This window comes from Hipposideros armiger, unplaced genomic scaffold (genome assembly GCF_001890085.2).
Source record: "Hipposideros armiger isolate ML-2016 unplaced genomic scaffold, ASM189008v1 scaffold_39, whole genome shotgun sequence".
In the NCBI taxonomy this organism is placed as follows: Eukaryota; Metazoa; Chordata; class Mammalia; order Chiroptera; family Hipposideridae; genus Hipposideros; species Hipposideros armiger.
Window position 1 is genome coordinate 2,264,452 of NW_017731389.1, and position 20,866 is coordinate 2,285,317.

Genomic DNA, 20,866 nt, shown 5'->3' on the forward strand with positions numbered 1-20,866 from the left:
AAAAAAACAGCCTGGAATTATCAAAGGTAAACAAACAAGCTCAGAAACACAAATCAAGCAAAGAGAAAGTAGCGATTACCCATTCCAGTCCACAAACATCTGCCCGATGCTGTCTGTGCTCATGAAAGCTACAGCATGTGACTGTTTCCCGGCCACGTCCCTGGAAGTCTCGAGTTGACTTGGTGTGGATGTCAGCTTCCCTCCGAATGAGAGCCGCCAGGCTCTGCGCTCTGCTTACTACTCCCCTCCCCCGGCAGCTCCATTACTCATGTAAACACACAGCAGTGACTAGCACGGAGTGTGTGGGATGAGCTCCGAGGACGCTGCTGGAGTTGCCAGACTGGCAGGGAGGACTCTCCTCTCTCCACCTCCCTCCTCGGGGCTGGTGATTTCATCCAGCCTGTTTGGTGGCTCCTGACCTTCTCCTTCCCTGTCAGAGCCTGCTGCCACTTCCAGGGTTGACAGGGTCCTCAGCCTGAAGCCTGGGTGTGGACTCCGGGTTTGAAGACAGTGGGGAAGCACAGACCCAAGGGCTAACAGAGGCTTGAATGACCGCAGGGAGAGGGGTGTACTTTCAGGTCCCTTGTCAAAATAATAGCAGAGCAGAAAGCTGACAGAAACAAGCTTGGGGTAGGTCTGAGGCATTTCACAAAAAGAAACAAAACAATATCGCCTCTGTTCTAAGACGTGTTACTATGATCTTTCCTTCCTCACATTTTGGCCAAAAAGCATTTAAACCTAAAAGGCATTTATTTCTAGAAAAGCTTTCGAATCCCAAAAGCCTTTTCGATTGAGAGAACTTGCATTGAACAGGCTGTTTTAAATAAAGACAGAGGTTCCAGGAACTGACAGTATAAGTCATCTCCACATCGAGTCTGTTTTCTCCATTCTCTGAGCTGTTTTCAGAACCCAGAGAAGCACATGTCCTTCCCCAGAAGATTCTGAGAATCACAAATTTAGAATGCACTAGCACCTAATATTCGGGTCACACAAACTTCAACTCTAAATGGGATTTGGTCAAGAGGGGGAAAAAAAAAAAGGCCTCTTGTTTCTAGAAAGACAAGTACTCTGACATTTTGGGTATGTTAGCTAAATCCCACCAATCACTCAAGTCTCAAACTCAAATACCTCTTTTACTCTGCCCTCTGAACTCCTTTTCTGGCCTTCTCTTCTGCAGGGTATCACTCACTATATTCTTTGTACTTTAGCTGTACTTTATGGCTTATTATTATACTAAATTGGAAAGTCCTTAAGGGCAGGATCAGGTCGGATTCCTCTCTCATCTGCCCCAGCACACACCCAGGAGGTGACATTGCATAGTATGAATTTGTTGAATGAGCGAGTGACTAATGGAAATAAAGATGCCCACATATATCTCCTTTGTGTCTTCAGGAGCTGGGCCTGCCCATCTGACCACGTGTATACACTGGGCACCTGGAAAACTCCATTCACCTTTACTACTTACCCTGGAGCTCTGGGAACAGAAACCAATGACTTGAGTTTGCTGTGGGAACTGAGACAGTAAACCTGTGGCCTTTGATTTCTGATTAACTGTTAAGCCACTGTGCCCAGCATCGCCGTGGGGCCATAATCTTGTCCCATGCAATGAACAAATGCCCTGAGGAGCAGATGTTCAAAGTCCCTGGGGGAGCGAGGCAGGCAGGACTGGGTGGGATTCCCATCATACAAGTTGAGACAGTTTGGATCCACAAGAGCCCAGGTGAAGCTTTGGGATGGAGGGGCTGGCTTTTGGGGAGAGCAAAACTTCTGGTCCCCCCGCTACATTTTTGTTTTTCCTACAGCATCAAGAAAACAAATCATTTGCTAGGTGGATGAGTGAAAATACATGCTCTTTGGTAAGGGGGAGGTCAGGAGGTCAGGGGTGGGGTGGAGGCTGCGGTCTTTAATTCTTTTATGGAAACCCCATCTGTCCCAGCTGCCCTGGATCAAGCTAAACCTGCCTTCCCCTTGACAGCTTAGGGCTACGGACCTACTGGGAGAACCTAAGTCCTAGACTCCAGTATTACACCAGCTCCAGTGCTTTAGATGAGGCTGATCTCTCCCAACAAAACCAGCAGTACAGTGACCAATAGCATAACTGACTCAAGTCAGTTCTACTTCAGAAAAAAGTGTGAAGCAATAAAAGCAGTTAGTTACTTTTCCATGTGTATATAACCCACTAGCCAACCCTGATCTGGCTTATTCATCGAGTTCAGTCAACGCTCTTTCCACGAATGTATTCAATACCATACATGAATAATAATAATAGCTATACTTACTGAGCACTTTCTCTATGCCAGCCAGCGCTTAGCATACAACCTCATTTAAAACTCATAACAAGCCAATTGGAAGGTTCAAGTATTAATCCCATTTTACAGAGCAGGAAACTGAGACAGAGAGGAAAGTTCTCGTGTAGGTCATACAACTGGTTACTGGTAGCAGAAGGACTCCAGCCCATGCAGCTGGACTTTATCCAGAGCCCCTGCTTTAAGTAACTTCTCTCTAGCAGACAGACACACACACATACACACTAGGTCTCATAATGAGGTATTTATATTATTAACTTGAGCTGGCAGTCTCCAGGGAGCTTTCCCCCCAGTGAAAATACTCTCGAATACCACATAGCACGAAGGTGCTGCAGTCCACCTCAGGCAGCAAACAGCATCCCACAGACTTGACAGAGAGCAGCGTCACCATCAGTCCTGACTCAGCAGTAGGTGAAAAGACTTCCACTAAAGCCAGAGTCCCCATGAAACTTAATCAGAGCACCTTGCACATTACTCCCTTGCAGTGGGCCAACGGACTCTTCTGCCTCATCCCTGAAAGATCTCTGTGGTTTTTCAAACATCTTTTTCTCTTTGACTGACTGCCCATCTGTTCCTCTTACTCACTGCCATGAAATTAACAAGTATTCACCTTTGTGAAGTCAGTGCTATTTTTATAAGTGATAATCTCAGGAGAATCAGTGACAGCCAGTGCTCCAGGCTATTATGCCATGTAACCTGTGTGTTTTCTTTTGTTTTTTTCCTTTTTTAAACTCTTTCACATATTGATGAATTAGTCTCTTTTTAAAGACAATATAGCAAAACAAGGTTTTGTTTTTTTCTGCAAGTGTCTAGAAGCCCAGAGTTGCAGGCATTCATTTATAGATTTACTTCATAATGGGTTCTGACAAGTTATGTGTCAGCGCAGGTGTGGGAAACTTTCATCTCAACCCCAACTCTTGCAATAATAATAATAAAACAAAGGAAATGTAACCAGTTACTGGCAAAGTAAGTGCTTTTGGCTTAAATGTTCCTGTTTTTTTCAACTGTGTTCTTCCTGTCATGACCGTGTCTCTCTCTCTCTCTCTCTCTCTCTCTCTCTCAACATTTATGCTCTTGGAAATATCACGAAGATAAACTGCTATAAAAGCTGGATTGACTCATCAGTTCACAACTCTCTCTTCTCATTTTGTGGAGAGGATTTTGTTGCCAACGCAGCTACATATTCTCTCGAGAAATTCTTTGTGATCTTCCACTCAGAAAGGTCTTCCTTGTTGGTGGGGACTGGAATTAGGAGAATGGAAAACCAGTCATCATTTTCCTAAGAGTTTGACCCCCAAGGTTAATGTCTAGAGGAAGTCGGCAGAGCGTTAACGCATTTGATGCCTGTGTGTGTGTGTATGTGTTTTAAACACACTAAACACAAGCCAGAAACTAAACTCCACGGATTGAAGTATTAGGGGCTGACAAACACTGTTCTATGTATAGTGTACATTGCTGATAATACTTTGCATTTCTGTAATGCCTTTCCTCTGAGGATATCAATTCCCGGGAACATTTTCTTTATAGACAATAATCTTAAAATACTCTGGCAAGTTTCAGCATGGAGCGTTGCTCTTTCTGGGGGGGGAAAAAAAACCCTACTCTAATTCAGTTATCATTTACTGTGCTCTATTTTCAATGTTTCCCTTTTGACTATTTAGAAACTTCCTCTTTCACTATAACAAAAATAGGATAAGTGTCTTTAAAGTTATTAACGTATGAATAAAAGATTAGAAACCAAGAATGGCAGAAAGCTTGATCAAAGCCACTCCTGAAATTTATGGGAGTAATAAAAGAAAGGCATTTCACAGATAATCTCTTACAGAATTTCAGTTTTCAAATACTTAGAAAAAAAAAGAAAGAAAAACAGAAGCTCGCAGCCCTCATTTTGGCTTTACCTTAAAGACAACATTTTTACTTTAAAAACTCATAAATGAGTTCCTGAAATTTTTATTTTAAATGCACAGTTGTATTCCATATACTCACTATCCCACATCTGACAGAGTGATGCCAGAAAACTGTGGCAGCTGGTACTCAAAGTCTGTCCGTTGGTTGAGTCTTTCCATGAATTCGCAAAGCATTACTTACATATGGACTTAAGAATATGAATATTCAAATTTTTTAAAATTATTATTAGTTTCAGGTGTACAAAACAATGCACTAGTTATCCTTTTCACCCCTCACAAAGTGACAACCCCGAGTATTCAAATTTACTGTTATTCTGTTTTTCTGTAAACAATCTTCCATACCCAAGAGAAATGTATTGTCTGAGATATGAACACACAGGGCCATTAACAAGTACAACTTCATCTTGTAGGACATTCTAACTTAAATGATGAATTTAAAACAACAGGCACAGTAAAAAATAAAAATAAAAAATAAAAATACTACGTTATCATTTTATATTATTGTTCTGACAGTTCCCTTTGTAAGTGTAATTTTTCTCTCAAATAAAGGAATTAAAAAGACTAGTCCAGACTTGTGAACCGAGACTCAAATGCCTTCACTCTCAGAGGCCTCCAAGACCACACAGCCTTGAACAACGACCGAAGTGCCCAGAGGAATGATGGCTCTAGCCACTCTGGATGTCTTGGCTGCTTTGAGTGACGGAGTTTGCATTAGCCCAAGCCATACCCTGACATTGCTTGAACCACAGGCCCTGCCAGCTACAGTCTAGCATTGCCAATGAGCTCTGCTCTCACAGAATCCAGGTCTCCTACCTCCTGTGGAAGGGTGAGCAGTTGTTAGAAAGAGGGTGAAAAAAAGAAACAGGCTTTAGATGAGGTCCAGTCACTTTGCTCTTTGTCAAAATCATTGAGAACCCAAGAGCCACTAATATAAATGGAATGTATTAGTGCATTTGTCATACCTGGACTGTTTGGGCAGCTTAAGTCCCAAACAGCCATGGACTTCATTGACTGCTCAACAAACCATGTAAGTAAACACTCTTGTAATCCTTTCCAAAACATGCCCAGTCTTACTCACTTCTTGTTTCATACCTGTGAATGCTGAAGCAATTGTTAATGCCTCTGATCAAAATTTTAGTAATTTCATTGGCATGTGATTTGCATAGCTATTTCCTGATCCGCCTTTTCTCTGCCCTGAAGGTCTTCACTTCTCAGAAACACTTAAAAATACAGATTATTTGACTTCTCCCCTTCCCCCACCCTATAAATGGAATTCGACTTGCTAGCTCTTCTGTACTACTGTTAATTGGTTTGAAAGCACGTGACTCCACGCATTCTTGCCATTAAAACACAAGCAAACCTCTTTTTCAGCCAGGTTTTACCAGCAGTGACAGGCAGATTTCTATCTTTATTTCCTCTCTGCGTCTTGAAGAAAGAGAAAAATTTAAATGACCAAATGTTATTGTATATTATTCTGAAATGATGTAGTGACTTCCAAAGGAATGCAGAAATGTTCCAGAAATCTATATTAGGCTTGTGTACAAGGGCACTGACAAAGAAGAAAGAGATTACTAGACGCTTTCAACTACCCCTTGCAGAATAAGGAAAAATTGGGGAGCTAAATCGAGGTGTACAGTGAGTAGAGAGCCTGGGTTTTCAGAAGACTGACTCTTGAAAAGAGAAGCGTGGAACTAGGGAAGGAGATTGAAGTCCATGCCAAACTTTTCAAACTCTCACTATCCCTTGGGTCTGTTCTGGCTGCTCCCAATATCCCCCGGGGGAACTATGCTCAGGGCAAGGTGCCTTCCAGGACCTGTAAGAGGATGGAGGTGGTGGCTCAACGTCTTTGCCAAGGTTTATTTATCTTCAGGGTAATGAGGTCTGCCTACCATGGCTTCAAGAGCCCTTGGGAAGAGTCTTTTGCCTTAGAATGCCAGATATTCTGTAACGAGACACCAGGGCACAGTGGATACCGGAGAACTTAGTTTGGTCCTTCACTTCTAGGTGGCAGTGCTGTCTAAGTGTTAATACTGCATGCAAAGGGTCTGATTTCCTTCACCAGCTGCAAGGTCTTGTCATGAAGTCGCAAACTCAGCAAAATAAAACATGGTCTCTAAAAGACGCCATCATGGCTCAAACTTCCACTTTCACATCTACAGGACAACTTGTTTCTCCTATGGGAGTCCTCCCCAGAGGTCGGGTACCCACCAGCCATTTGTAGGCCCCAGGCTCCTCCCTTAATGGAGTAAACAGTGTTGGAAGTTCAGGAAAAAAAACCAAAAAAACTCTATGAAAGCTATTATAATTAGAATGAGTGTGTTGTTTCAATATTCGCTATGTACTTTTTCTTAAGATTTCGAAATAACTCATGTTTCATTTTTAAAAAAACGATTCAATAAACACAGATTTAGCCTTTCTTAGTATGATTGTCTATAATAAGAATAGAATATTAATTTAAAATACTTGTCCTTTTTTTTAGGCTATTTAAGGAGCCACTCTGGAAATGCTTTTTAAGGACATTTTGATTTCTATAATTTATGAAGTTTATAAAGATAAGACCTCTTAAACATAGAGGATTAATTTCTCTTCTCCCTCTCTCTCTCTTTCACACACACACACACACACACACACACACACACACACACGCACACAAAATCAATAAGCCTGCCCATTCTAGTCCATGATTGATATGTTCTGTAGTGTTACTATTGAACATGACAGCACAGAAGTGAAGGCTACATTTTTGTATTGAATAGCTTGGCAAGGAGCAGTAAATATCAGAACAGTTTTTAAACTCATATATAAACAGAACATTCTTGTTCAGCCATTTCTCCAGGTTTGGAAATGAGATATTCTATTTTCAACATTGAGGATAACTGATTTGCTACATCTCTAAGAAAACATTCCCCACTTGGAAATAAGTAAAAGAGAATGTGTGTGTGTGTGTGTGTGTGTGTGTTAACATGGAGATATTTAACTTCTTACAGACTTGGACTAATGTGTTATGAGAGACATTTTAGTTTTTCAAACACATACACATAAGAAAAAGTAAAAGGTCATCAAATAATAAACTCCCAATTTCTTTTTTGAAAAATCACAAAAGGAATGTGTGCTTCACGGGGATTTTTCACTCTTTCTGCTTTTCTACATTTCAGAAACAATCATTTAGGAAGTAGGACAGTGTCTTACTTAAAAGTAAAATGATGACTATACTTGTTTGTCTGAGACTCTGAGACATTTTTCTTCGCTCAGATAGATCTCTCTCATCCCTTCCTTCTTTATAAGCTACGAGTGCCATCTCTGAGCTTCATTTGTTTGTGGATGTATGTGAGCCACAATACTAGAAAATTATTTTAAAAGCTCTACAGTGATGCCAAGGAGCTCACAGATGGTAGAAAAGAGAATGTGCTGGAGTGGAGTGGAGTGGAGTGAGGGTCCACAATGAGAGGGGTCTGGGTTGTGCGTGGAAAGGCTGTGACAAGGCCCCTAATCCTTGTGGTATATTAAATAAGGACACCTAGAGCGCTCGTGAGTCAGAGGGAGTGTGGAGAAACAATGGCCAGATACCGTCAGAAATCCTAACGTACACCTTACAGTGAACAGAAAATACACAGGAGAGGTTAGAACTGCTTCCTTTTTTCTGTATAAGATTAAACATTTCTGGGACTGTTTAGAGTTGCTGTGTCCATGATCACCACTAGCCACATGGGGCTACTGAGCCTTTGAAATACGCCTAATCTAAAACTGAGATGTGCCACAAGTGTAAAACACACACACCGGACTGCCAAGGCAATACAAAAAAAAAAAAAAAAGTAAACTATCTCATTATAACAGTTTATATTGAGTACATATTGAAATGATATTTTGGATATACTAGATTAAATAAAATATACTATTAAAATTAACACTACCTGTTTCTTTTTACCTTTTAAGATGTGGTCACTAGAAAAGTTTAAGCTACATGTGGCTTGCATTATCTGTCTCTTGGGTGATGCTGGGTTAATCAGCAATTCAGTGTTATGATTATAGATATGTCATTGGAAATGTGTTAAAGAGCAGGCAGAACAAGATTAATATCTAAAGCTAGAATGATCAGCAAAAGTGATGATTTGAGGTCTCAGTATAATTTAGGATTTTATTCACTGTTATGGAGGATAGTCATGCACAGATGTTAGTATCTGACAATTGTGTCAAAGCTGAGGTGTCATCTTTGTAAAATTCAAATCTGGTAATCATTGACTCAGGGTTACTAAATGGCCCTGATGAAGATGTTATTTCATTAACTTCCTTAACTAAGATGTCAAAGCAAATCTTAAGCCTGGATAACAAACTTGGGAGGAGAAAGGAAGAGAGAGAGAGAGAAAGAGAGGCTAATAATTTATTTTACTAATTATTCTCTTCTGCTACCAACATGGGCTGGGTATAATGTAAGCCATTTGCAAGCTGAATTAGAGAAAATAGATCTTGAGTGATTTGGGCAATTTGGAAGGTAGAAATTTCTTACCCACAAATTGTTGAATAAATGTCTGGTTATGTTTTCCTTTTGGGAGATTTCATTTACACGTAAGTAGAGAGGTCAGATAGAATCAGCCTAAAGGCCAGGCATGGCCTTCTTGGCCACAGTTTTATAGGACCGAAAGTGAGATGAAAGTGAGATTGCTTGTTGAAGACAGGCTCCAAGAAGCCCAGACCCTAAGGGTCAGAGAAGGAGACACCTTCTTTCCCCAATCATTAACACTAGAAGACTACAGGACATTGCTCTGAGAAGATGGCTGCTCAGTGCCCCAGTGGCCCAATGTCCCATCCTCCTAAATAACTGGTCGCAGCAGTGGAAATCAAATCTTAGTTCCTCCACCCCCTTACTTTTTGATTCCTGTGGCACAGCAACATAGAAGTATAATTAGACATTAATGGCTCTCCAAATATAACATGCCAATCAATGGGCTACACATCTACCTGGATTCTTTTATGGGATCCCCTTACCGCCCTTTTGGGGTTCCCGTTGTAAAAATAAAAGAACAACAATGGCAGCAGTGGAAATAAGCTTAGGAAATATTGTCTTTTCTTAGAAGGCGAGAGTTGCTATAGCAATTCAGGCAGTAACATTCAAAGAGATTAAACCCCACAACGTCTACAAAACAGGCGATGAATATTATTCCTTCTACTGTATAATACTTAAAAATAATAATTTTTATGAAGTTGTTTGGTGGGTACAACCTACACCCAGCGAAGCAGCCTGCACACCTCTAGCGTGTTTCTGATATCTAACTAGAGCAGTATTTGTCTTTGTCCTCCACACTCTTTTATAGCACATGGTATGCATATTTCAGCATCCAACATTATTAACTCATGACCAACTGTCAGCTGATGGTTATCTAACACATGGGGTCTCCACAAAAGGGATCCTTATTTGGGCAAAAGCTCTGTCTGCACCAGTCTGTCTATATTTTCCCTCAGAAGAACTTTATTTGGATTATTATTGCTGTAAGTGGAAACTCAGAGGCTGCATGTGTGGCAATCGGAGGGCGGAGAGATTAAATCCTTAGCAAGTTAAAACACTGAACTGATATTAAAACCCTTTTCTAGCTTTGTTAGCTGAAAGCAAACTCTCGGTTGCCCTCTCGTGGTGAATCTATGCGATGTCGTGGGAAAACCAAAAAAATCCAGAAACTAACGAGAGCTTAATCAAATACAGGTAAGAACATTCATCCTTGACAGAAACAGTCACAAATCACAACCTTATGTTGTTTTATATATTTTAGAATTTGCATTTAGTGGCCCTCCCATGTCGAGAGGGATGGGAATGGGGGGTGGGAGGCTGGGGAAATATGGAAATTAGAACTTTGTCTTTTTGGAATACAATTACTTCACTAGGTTTACAACTAACTGAGATATATATATATAGACAAATTGATTTGTATGAGATTTTGAACCTTAAAAAAATCATGCCCACATTTTAAAAGTTCCTTCATAACCAAAAATAGACTGATGTTCCAACTATTTTGGAATTATAGGAACCAAGGAAAGAAGTCTGAATAATTCCCTAATATGGAAGAAAGCACTTTAAAAAAAATAAATAAATAAGAGACAGTTTATTTGTTTCTGACAATAGGCAACATATGGAAACTTGAAATTTATAGAACTAAGTGTAGGTACAGAATTTACCCATAACCTCTAAAAATTAATTTTATAAAAATATGAACTTCAAGTTGAATAATTGGTTACCCAATTTGGTATTTAATTTTTATTTTTAAAAACATCATTTAAAGTTTCTGCTGTATGCATTTTGACAATTTCCTGCCTAACAGGCCCATCCCCAAAAAGCAAACAAACCTGGTATTAAAACAGACTGAGCCGCTTAAGTAAAAGCTGGGGGCAAAGTACATGAGATCATAAACTATTTTTCATCTTGTTACCAGTAAATGTACCATTTCCCTCTTTTATGTTTTCTCTTTAGATAAAAAGGCCACTCCTCCAGCAGCATTAACAAACATGTTCTGTATTTTTAATATGATTTTAGGGGCAGAATTAATCTTCACTTGACTTTCCCACTCGCATGTGGAGGTTCAGTTTTGCAACAACAGTTGCTTGGTTTTGTCTTTGAATTAGCAAAGTTCTTAAAGTAATTTTACACAAAATTAAACAGCTGTGAGTTCTTTAGCAAACATGATGATTCTTGTCCTTCTTTGTACTATTGTGCAAGCTGAAATACCCTTTCTTTCATGTCTTTTTATTCCCAAATGAATTCCCTCGTTAGCCTTGTTTAGCATTAAAAAAAAAATCATAAAGAAGGGGGCGGGCCGCGATGTTTGCCGACCTCTGAAATTCATCAGCAGTTAAAGCACAGGGCATTTACACAAGGTGCATACTCAAAAGTGCTTTTGTTTAATTCCTTTTATGAAATGGAAAATGATATTCTACCCCCAATATAATGCCAATCCTTGCATTATTTGCCGACAGAGCTGTTGGCAAATATTTCTGTGGAGCAAGGCATCTTACGCCTATTTCGCAGATGAGAAAACTGAAACAAGGATAAATGGTGAGGAAGGGAGGAACTAAGACGTTCATAGAGGCTGAAATTAAATTTAGAATTTGACTCCTAGCCCAGGACTCTAATCACGTGAGGGCTCTGACTCTTTGGAATCAACAGAAGAGCAATTTTAAAACATTCTTTTGACATTATTAACCACAGCCCCAGGGCTCAGGGAAGTGGGGGGTGAGGGCGGAGCCTGGAAACAATACAGAGCTGCTAGGTGACAGCCTCTGGAGACGTTGCTGATAAAATGGATTACTTGATCCATACAGCCATATATTCTAGGAATATTTAGAGGCTTGACGATTCCCTCACTTTTTATCTTAAAAAATTAAAATCTAAATTCCAGTTCTAGCGTAGATGGCCTCCTAAAATACTATATGAAGACAGACATGAAGTGCAGAAAGTGGTTCTTGGCTTTTCAAATGGATTTGGAACCAAACGATCATTGCTAGGAGTTGGTGAATCCCCAGATGTGATGACTGTAGGATTCCTCACTTGCATAATTTTATAACAATGATAGAATTTCAGAGCATAAGGAAAACTTTTGATACCATCTAGCCCAAACCCTTACTTTAATATACATCAGAGAAGGAAAGCCCAGAAAGTTTGCAATTTGCCCAGTCACACACAATGAGTGGCAGAGCTGTGATAGACACTGGGGTCCGTTGGCCGCATGGGAGGAGCAGCAGCACCTTGGCAGCAGATGGCTTTTCAATGGGACCTGAATACCTCCTCTTGGGTCTCTGCAGGGTGAGCGCTGTCATCCCAGGACCACATTATTAAAACACTTTCCAAGGAACTGCAATTAATACAGTCAAATGGGAACCGACAAGGACATTCCCACTGTGTTCCAATGCCAAAACATACAACTGAGAAAGCTCACTTGGAGCGCACAGACCGTGGGTCCTTCTGGCAGGACTTCTGTGCACCACACTCCCAGCTGTTTGCTCAGACCCGAACGGGATGGACTAAGAGGAAAGCACTTGCGAAGCCATTGGGGCAACACTCCAGCTTTTGGCCTCAGTGCCTGCCACCTGCTAGCTTTTGTTGGGCTGTGCTGAATGAGGCCTATCCCTGGATGAGGATAGGCCTCGGGAACTCAGGGCCTCTGGGGGCCAGGAGAAATGGACCACCGCCTACCTTGTTTTGGAGTGTCCTCGTTACCTTCCAACCGTCACAAATGCCTTAGAGGTCCCAAGTACACAGCTTCACACCTGTGTGCCCATGCTCCTGGGCTGCTTCTGACGATACCCTTCCTTTTTGACCTGTGTCCCTCCTGTCCAGCTCCTACTCCTAGCCTCACATTGGGCATCACATCCTTTAAAAAACTTCCTTATTCTCCCTCACCTCCAGTTAGTAGAGGTACCCTTTGTCCCTAGCTTCTATATCAAGTATGCTTGTATCCTAGCACCTAGCACCCTGCACTGAAATTGGTCTGTGTGATGTCTGTCTTGGTCACTGTAGCATAGTTATAGTAGGTGCTCAATAAACATCAACGGAACAAATGACTCTCTGTATCATATTTTGAAAGCAGTGTCTAGTACTTAATAAGAGTTTAGTAAATGTTTATTAAACTACAGTGATTGCTGATCCCACCAGAGAAAAGAAATACCTCTGAAGAGGGCAGGAGGCTGGTCTGTCCTTGGGGCTCACCTTCTGTTTGTAGCATCTTCCCTTGGTCATGATTGCCATTAATAAAGGGGAAAATGTATATTCACCTTCTAGTTCCCACTACATAATTCTGAGACACAGCTATTGTCAACCACTTAAATGCTTAACAGAAACCTGCGTGGCCTGTGAATCTACAGATCTGACTTGTTTTGCGAAGGACCTGCAATCCACAGGGATGCTTGCTCTCCTAGAGAATCCTAAACAAGGAAAAGTCAGTAATACCTAGGAGAAATCAAGGTCCCTGGGGAAGATGGCAGGGTATCTAGTAAGAATTACTTGTTAAGGAACCCCATCCCTGCAAAGCTCCCTAAAAAAAAAAAAAAAGTGGCTGCAGACGAAAGTCTGGCAAATCCATAATGTAGAGATTAAATTTAAATTCTAATAAAGATTTTTAACAAAGATCAATAAAATAGGAGATTGATCTGCAGTTAAAAGTTCCCAGTAATGGGATAGTCTAGAAATTTCATAAATAATGCTTTTATCTTGATTGCAAAATAATCCCCTGCCACAAAAACAAGGCGAATCAAGGTAGAAAATTGTTCAGCGGGAATTAAAATGTCACACTTTACACAGAATAAAGCATTGCAATCACCAGGGAAACACACATTGCAAATGTGTTAACACAAAATTACATACATCACTTAATTATATAAGCGCATAGCTCCTGAGTAACCCATTAGCTAAACATGTTGGGCTGCGGTTGAATATATACATGCAATATTTTTAGCACAGAGGGGATGTAACTATGTCAGGCCTGGCACCATAAAGCCTGAGATGGCAAGTGCTATTAAACTGAGATGCAATCATGTTGAAAAGGAAACATTAACAAACAGCAGACAATTGAGAAGAAAATACAGTGAGCTTGTGTTCTGCTGCGAGTGCTTCCAAAACCTTATATAACTATTCATTGTCTATTTCGTCTGGCTTGCATCCCAGGTTTGTTCTATGCTATACTAATTTTATAATAATAAACTGTTACACCAGTTTTATGAAATCACACACATACACAGAGGTTGCAGATGACACCACATCTGATTATCTTCAACAGCAAAGGACACTGTTCTGAAATTAAACACAGTATCATGTAAAATCATCCACTTTGTTTAAAATGTGCCCTAGGGCCGGCTGAGTGGCGCATTGGTTAAGAGTTGGCTTGGGGGACCTGCCAGTGGCGTGGTGGTTAAGAGCTGGCTTGGGACGCCAGAGGGCCTCAGTTCGGATCCCACATATGAGGGCCAGTGACACTGCCCTCTACAGCTAAGATGCTGAACAACAGCTCAACCTGGAGCTGGGCTGCCGTGAGTCACCGGCGATGGCGTAGGCTGCAGTGGGTTGCCATGGGCTACTGTGTGTAGCCAGCAGCCAGCGTGAGCGGCCAGCAGCCGCAGTGAGCAGCCATCCAGAAGCCGGCAACTGATCTGCCTCACCCGGGAAGAGCGCAATGATGGTGCCAACTTGGGCCAGTGAAGCGACGTCCTCCACAACTAGACTGAAGAGCAAAAGGACAGCTTGTCTGTTCCCCTTCCCCCAATTCCCCAACACTGCTCCCCTCCCCCAATTCCCCAATAAAATCTTAAAAAAATATATAAAAATAAAAATAAAATGTCCCCTAGAGCTCGTTTCTGAAAAAAGATACAGCATCTTTCCTTTCATCTCCAAAATGCTGGTGAGGTTGGTAAAATTGCTGCTGGATCCCAAGTTTCACAAAGTAGTACAGAGGGCACAGGCTTTGAGAGCAGGTAGCTCTTCGTTAACTTCACATACAGGGTAACTGGGCAAGTCATCATCTCCCTCTGGGGTTGAATTTGCCCATTTACCAAAAGGAGATTATATTTCTATCTTGAAAGATTATGATGGAGAAAGACTACAAATGAGATAAAATGAGACACCATGCCAACATATTATTCAGTATCTATATGCCATTATTATTACTATTATATGCACAGACACATGTAAGTAATACACCACTTCAAGCATTTCAAGAGACCAGTAGTTCTCTCATGGGAGAGTTACTGATACTCTGGAAACACCCGAACACTCAGCACAGAGGTAAGCACCTTATAGAACCAGGAAAAAAGTATAAGTGCAATGAAAGGTAGAGGATCATTTGACACAAGCATCTGGTATACCACCTCAGTAGCTGACTGTTGTCTACTCTGGCAGAGCCTTCCAACATAGAGGCAATAACTAGATTGTTGAAAGAGAACATGTCTTAGTGATAATTTCTATGTTTTAGGCAACTTGAAATCTCAAAACAAAAAACAAAGAAAGGAAATTACCACACTGTAAAGTTGCCTAAATAGGACCTAAAAAAAAAAATTAAAAAAAAGACTATGCCAAGTATCTTCATTCTCTAAATTAATTGTTGAACGTTTCAGAAGCCCCAGGCTCATCTGAATCCCCTATATCATGTAATCATCATAAAGAGGCCTCTGCACATTGTGGGAGCTCAACAAATAGACAGTACATTTAATGGAATTGAATATGGTTGGCCAAGAAGAAAAGCAACCTTCTGTTTGTAGGAGTCACAGTATAAACAAATCTATGGGAAGGTTGAACCCCAGATAGGATTTTCCTCTGGGGTTTTCACTCAAATGTTCTTATTAATCAAATCTCATTTTTTTTAAAGATTTTTAAATTTTTTATTGAGGAATTAGGGGAAGGGGAACAGACAAGTTGCTGTCTTTTTGTTTTTCAGTCTAGTTGTGGAGGACGTTGCTTCACTGGCCCAAGTTGGCACCATCATTGCGCTTTTCCCAGGCGAGGCAGATCAGTTGCTGGCTTCTGGACGGCCGCTCACTGCGGCTGCTGGCCGCTCATGCTGGCTGCTGGCCGCTCACGCTGGCTACTGGCTACACACAGTAGCCCATGGCAACCCACTGCAACAGGGGCTGCAGCCTACGCCGTCACCGGCGACTCATGGCAGCCCATCTCCAGGTTGAGCTGCTGTTCAGCATCTTAGCTGTAGAGGGCAGTGTCACTGGCCCTCATATGTGGGATCCGAACCGGGGTCCTCTGGCATCCAAAGCCAGCTCTTAACCAACGCGCCACTCAGCCGGCCCAATCAAATCTCATTTTAAACAAGCTACTACATGGCAAAAGGGAAGAGTAAATTCTATCTATATAGAAGATAGGAAAGGTCACTTAGGAGAAAAAAAAAAGGGGGGAGTCATTTAAGAAAAGCATTTCAGGTCTTTGTTTTGCTTCTAACATCTACTATCTGTTGATTCAATAAAAATTTGTTGAGCTGCCATCATATGACTTATCCTGTGCTAGTCCAGCTGGGGATTAAACAGAGAAGACAACACAGTTCCTGACTTTAAGGAGTTCACATTTTTTTGAATTTGAATAAGTATCCTCACTCACCAGGCCTCAGGTCCCTCATGTATAATGTTAGGGGTTCACTAGGCAAGATTCATGCACCAAGTCTTCCAGTGGCATAGTTTATTAGCTTGAACATTTTATTATTATTATTATTATTATTATTATTGTCATCAATTGAAATTAATGATATTTTCACTTGAAAATTGGTATGTCTGGCTTTTCTTAAAGAGTTGAGAGATCTGACAACACTGGACTCCTATGCCTACAACACAACAAAAGACTGGAGCTGCTCCTGTAGACAGAGCATGGATTGCTTCCCGATTTCTTACAAGCCCCACCTGCCTTCCTTCTTCTAGGTTCCCTGCTGGCACCTCTGGGCACCTAAGTTTGTGGCCTGTGATCCAGAAGTTTCCTTAGGTTCTTTCTATTTCGAATGAGGTATGACTGTATATACCTTATACGATGGTATAAGTCAGTAACATGAAGAGAGGAGCTTAATTACTTGATTAACCCATGTTCTTAACCTAGTGATCTCAGTCCAAAGGCTGCAAAATCCTAAAGTGGGTTACCAGAGGAGGTGTTACAATGCTTCTTCCTAAGAGTTTTCCAAAACTCCATTATTTACACATCCATTTGGGATTAGGTAGGACACAGGCTTGCCTCAAGGCAAAAAAATGGATCAACCTACACTTAGAGGTCCCTCTTGTATCTTATCCATTCTTTCTTTGCATGTGTCTGAGATGAACAGGACACTTCAGTGGGTCTCTAAAGATGCCAGACCAGATCTCGTTACTCTTAAGGATGCATGGCTTGATTCTTGCAGGATCTGCTTTGAAACTGGTATCAGAAACCTGGCCATCATAGCTGCAACTGAAACTCTATCTGCTCTTCACTCATTTTTATACCTTTGGGCTCCAAAAATGCTTCTTGATGGTTGCTAGGCGACTATTGTTGAATACATGCAAGAGGTATTAATTGTGTAAACATTTTCAAAAACAGGGGAAAAAATGTTTAAAATAGCTCATTGCCATACTTAAAATGAAACATTTCTTCCTTGGGTAGGTGTCCAGAATAGGGACACTGCAGGCTGCTGGCTTCTGTAGGTCGGGGGTCAGATGATTCACTAAAAATTATTCATCTACACCTCTCTGTCTCTTCTATCATCCCTCTTAAGCTCCCCACTCAGTAAGTAGCCTCATCTTATAACAAAGTCTTACTCACAGGATAACCAGGTCTTGTCTTAATAAATATTTTCTGCTTTTCCTGGTGCATGGCTCCTCGCTGACCATATTTTTTTCTGACATATGTATTTCATACTCGCATATCCTCAGGGCAGGACAACTTGTGGCTTGTCAATTATTACATCTAACTTTAGAGCCCACTAAACTTATAGAGTAATCATCTCTCTCTGACCCAAATGGAAACAGTAAGATCTTCTATTTTCCACATCAAAGACGACTCTTTCCGCTGATGCCAAATGCTCTGTGCTTCTTACCAGTAAATGTAGATTCCATTTTATAGTGTGTTTTCCCCACATTCTTTTGACATTCCAATGTCATGGTCAAGCTACAAAGATATAAGACTTCTATAAATTGAGTCAAGTGTCTAAACAAGGGTAGAACTTGTGGCAAGGCCATCTCCCTCTTTTGTAGGATATTAAGTGGAAAAAAATAATTTTCAGTCAGGAGAGAGTCCTAAGGGTGAATTGGTAATTACATACTCGTTTCACTATATGGTTCACATGGGTAAGTAGTTTCATTATCTTTAAAATGGATAAAATGATTCAGGGCTCAGAATAATACTTGGAACATGGTAACCAGCATATAAGTATTACAATTATTATTATTATTATTATTATTATTATTATTATTATTATTATCATTATTATTTCTGGGTCACAGATCCTAAATTTGACTTCCCGCTATTTCTTAGACACATATTCTCATTTTGGTTAATTCCAATCAAAGGTTATGTCCTCCCTATAAAATAAATTTGGAAAAATATTGAGGATAGTGCACTTAGAAAAAACAAAGGTTGTTATCAATGATAAACTATATTAAAATAAATATACATGATTCTAAACTTTCAAGTTGACTTTTGGGAAGCCACAGAGCTAGGAGAGCACGGCATTCCTGGAACTGAGAGCCGTCTGTATGATGTGTCTAAGTGTTAGGATGGTGGGAGGGGAGGAAGAGAATAAAAATGAAGGCAAGAACATCATGGTTCGGAATATTCAGTACAGGTAAACCATGGGCCTCTCTGTGTACTTACTGCCCCTTCAAACTGTCCCACAAACAGTTCTGAAGAGCAAATGGCAGCTAGCAGATCTTCCTTGATTAAGGTGAGTTGCGATATATATTGTAAACTCGAACAAGTGTTTTATTCCAGGCACTGGGCTAAGACCATTATGTGCAGCACTTCACTTAATCCCCACACAATATCCCCTTGAGGTGGGCAGTACCATTATTGCCAATTTAACAATGAGAAAACCGAGGCTTAGAGAGGTTAAGTGACTGCCCGCAAGCACAAAGGTGGTGACTAAGAGTGAGTGGAGACTGAGGCTCAGACTCATGTGTCTTCAGAGTTCATCTTTTTGGTGCTGTGCTAACTGCCTCTACAGAGCAGCCTGCTCGAAGACACTACTGGGGAACAGGCTTTGTTCCCTGAGGGGAGAGGGCCAGGAGGAGACAGACTGTAAAACACAATGCAGTGACAACTGGCACGCACGCAACATACAATTGCTCACCCAATACTATAAACTAGTATTTCTGCGCTTACGTAACTTCTTTCAACAAAGAAAGAAACAAGCCCAAGCTCGTTCATTCCTCTCTCTGTCCCACACATTGTTCAAGGAAACGTCTTACTCCAAGCTAAGGCAAATATAATACCATTATTAAACATTCTTTTGAACAAGTATTTCTTGGGCACCAATTAGCTTTATGAGGGTCACCAAAGAAACACGAGACAAGATTCTTGCTTTCCAGGGATGCAGCATCAAGTTTGTTTGCTAGGAGTCAGAACTGAAACATCCCTTCAACATTCACTGGTTCCCTAGGGTATGTAAGCTGCATACTTGGGACACAGTGATTCCCAAGACATCCCTTGGTCTTACTCTCTTAAATCTGAGGTCCTGGTATGGAAAATAGAGACATACGGTAAAATGGATGGGTAGGTGTCATCAATGAGCAAGAGTAGACGCTCTGAGAACATCATGGGTGCGGAACTCATGGAAACAGCAGGAAAGACCTATCTGAGGAAGTGATGCTTAAGCGGCAGTCAGCAGGATGGAAGAGGTTGGCCAGTTTGAGGGGTGAGACCATAATGGGATGGTTTCTTTTCCAGGAAGGGAATAGGCAAAGGTTTAGATTCAAGGGAGAGGAAAAGCAAGGTCAAGAAACAGAAAAAAGCCCCCCATTGCTGGGCTGTATAGAGCACACAGTAGGGACAAATACCCTCTCACCAGTACTGTGAGGTAGACTCACGCATCACTCTGGCGAAGACCTTCTTCACTGCAGGCCTTCAGGACACACAGAAGGATTCAAGGAGGTTGGTGCAGGACTGTGGCAGGATGTGGCTTGATGATTAGGCAAGATTTGGAGAGATGGAGGGAGGAGAGAGAAAAAACAGACTGCGTCCCTGCTCTTTCATCCTGTTATTACAGACACAGAGGGAGACTAACCTGGCTGCATGCCCCACCAAGACCTTCCTTACCCCTGTACCTGCTTCCGTGACACAACTCTCCATTTGTGCATGCCATCCTTGGTGATAAAGGGCTGACAATTACTCCTTTCATTCCCCACTAGCCCCTGTTCAGCTCCTTCTGCTGGCTGATGATGCCTGTGTTAATACGTGATTCTTCATTTACTCATTTTCAGCTAGCAAACAATTTTTAATTAGCCTGATCTTTATTAAGGACACGGAGCAGGTTATTAACTAGGTGCATCTTTGGGTCTTTAAAAAGAATGAAAAAGACATAATCAATCTGTGTGTGTGATGTTTAGGGGTTTAATTGGCATTAGTCAACATCTAGAGCAAATCTCATCAAGTTCCATTTTTAAGCCCTGACTCAACTGACTATCTCCAAGGCAGAAGGGAAGAGTGGGATTAATATATTAGTCACTTGTAAAATTTGCCAGTCCCTCAATTGCATTAGTTCCAGTAAAAAATTCAAGGGAATAATCGAAATAAAAAAATGATAAGTATCTTCTTCAGTGTCTACTGAAACGGAGAAGGATTCCCTTAGCTCTGTCACTACTTCAATAACATGGTAAGTATCTGTTTAATTTCAACATGGCCTCACTAGCATGAGAGTGCCTCAAAGGTTAACACTGTGCTCTGTCCTTTACTAGCCCTATATTGTACTAGCCCTATATCCTTACATACGGCTGCATACAATTACATTGTTGCTTATCAACACGTTAGTTAGGCACATGAATGAACAAATTGTACACATGTACAGTCATGTTGCATGTAATGCAGGAAAGTAGAGTACGAAAAGAACCACATTGGGCTCCCAGGGAGATGGAGGGGAGGTCCTTAGGTCACCCCATTTGGCCGTCCTGCCATGGCCAGTTGTTCTGTATGGTTTTGTTTCTTGCAACAAGGATTGGGTATAACTATTC

General features: G+C 41.1%; 1 protein-coding gene across 2 annotated transcripts in view; it reads right to left on the reverse strand.

Annotated features, from left to right (window-relative positions):
• ARID5B (AT-rich interaction domain 5B) overlaps positions 1-20,866 on the reverse strand; it is a 183,353-nt gene that overhangs the window by 45,724 nt on the left and 116,763 nt on the right. Inside the window, exon 1 of one of the 2 annotated variants that reach the window (XM_019638413.1) lies at positions 80-445. The exons of the other annotated variant lie outside the window; for it this stretch is intronic. Coding sequence (XP_019493958.1) covers positions 80-83 — 4 coding nt within the window. The 5' untranslated portion in view covers positions 84-445. Of the gene's footprint in view, positions 1-79; positions 446-20,866 lie in introns of those variants that run through there. 2 annotated transcript variants of the gene reach the window in all.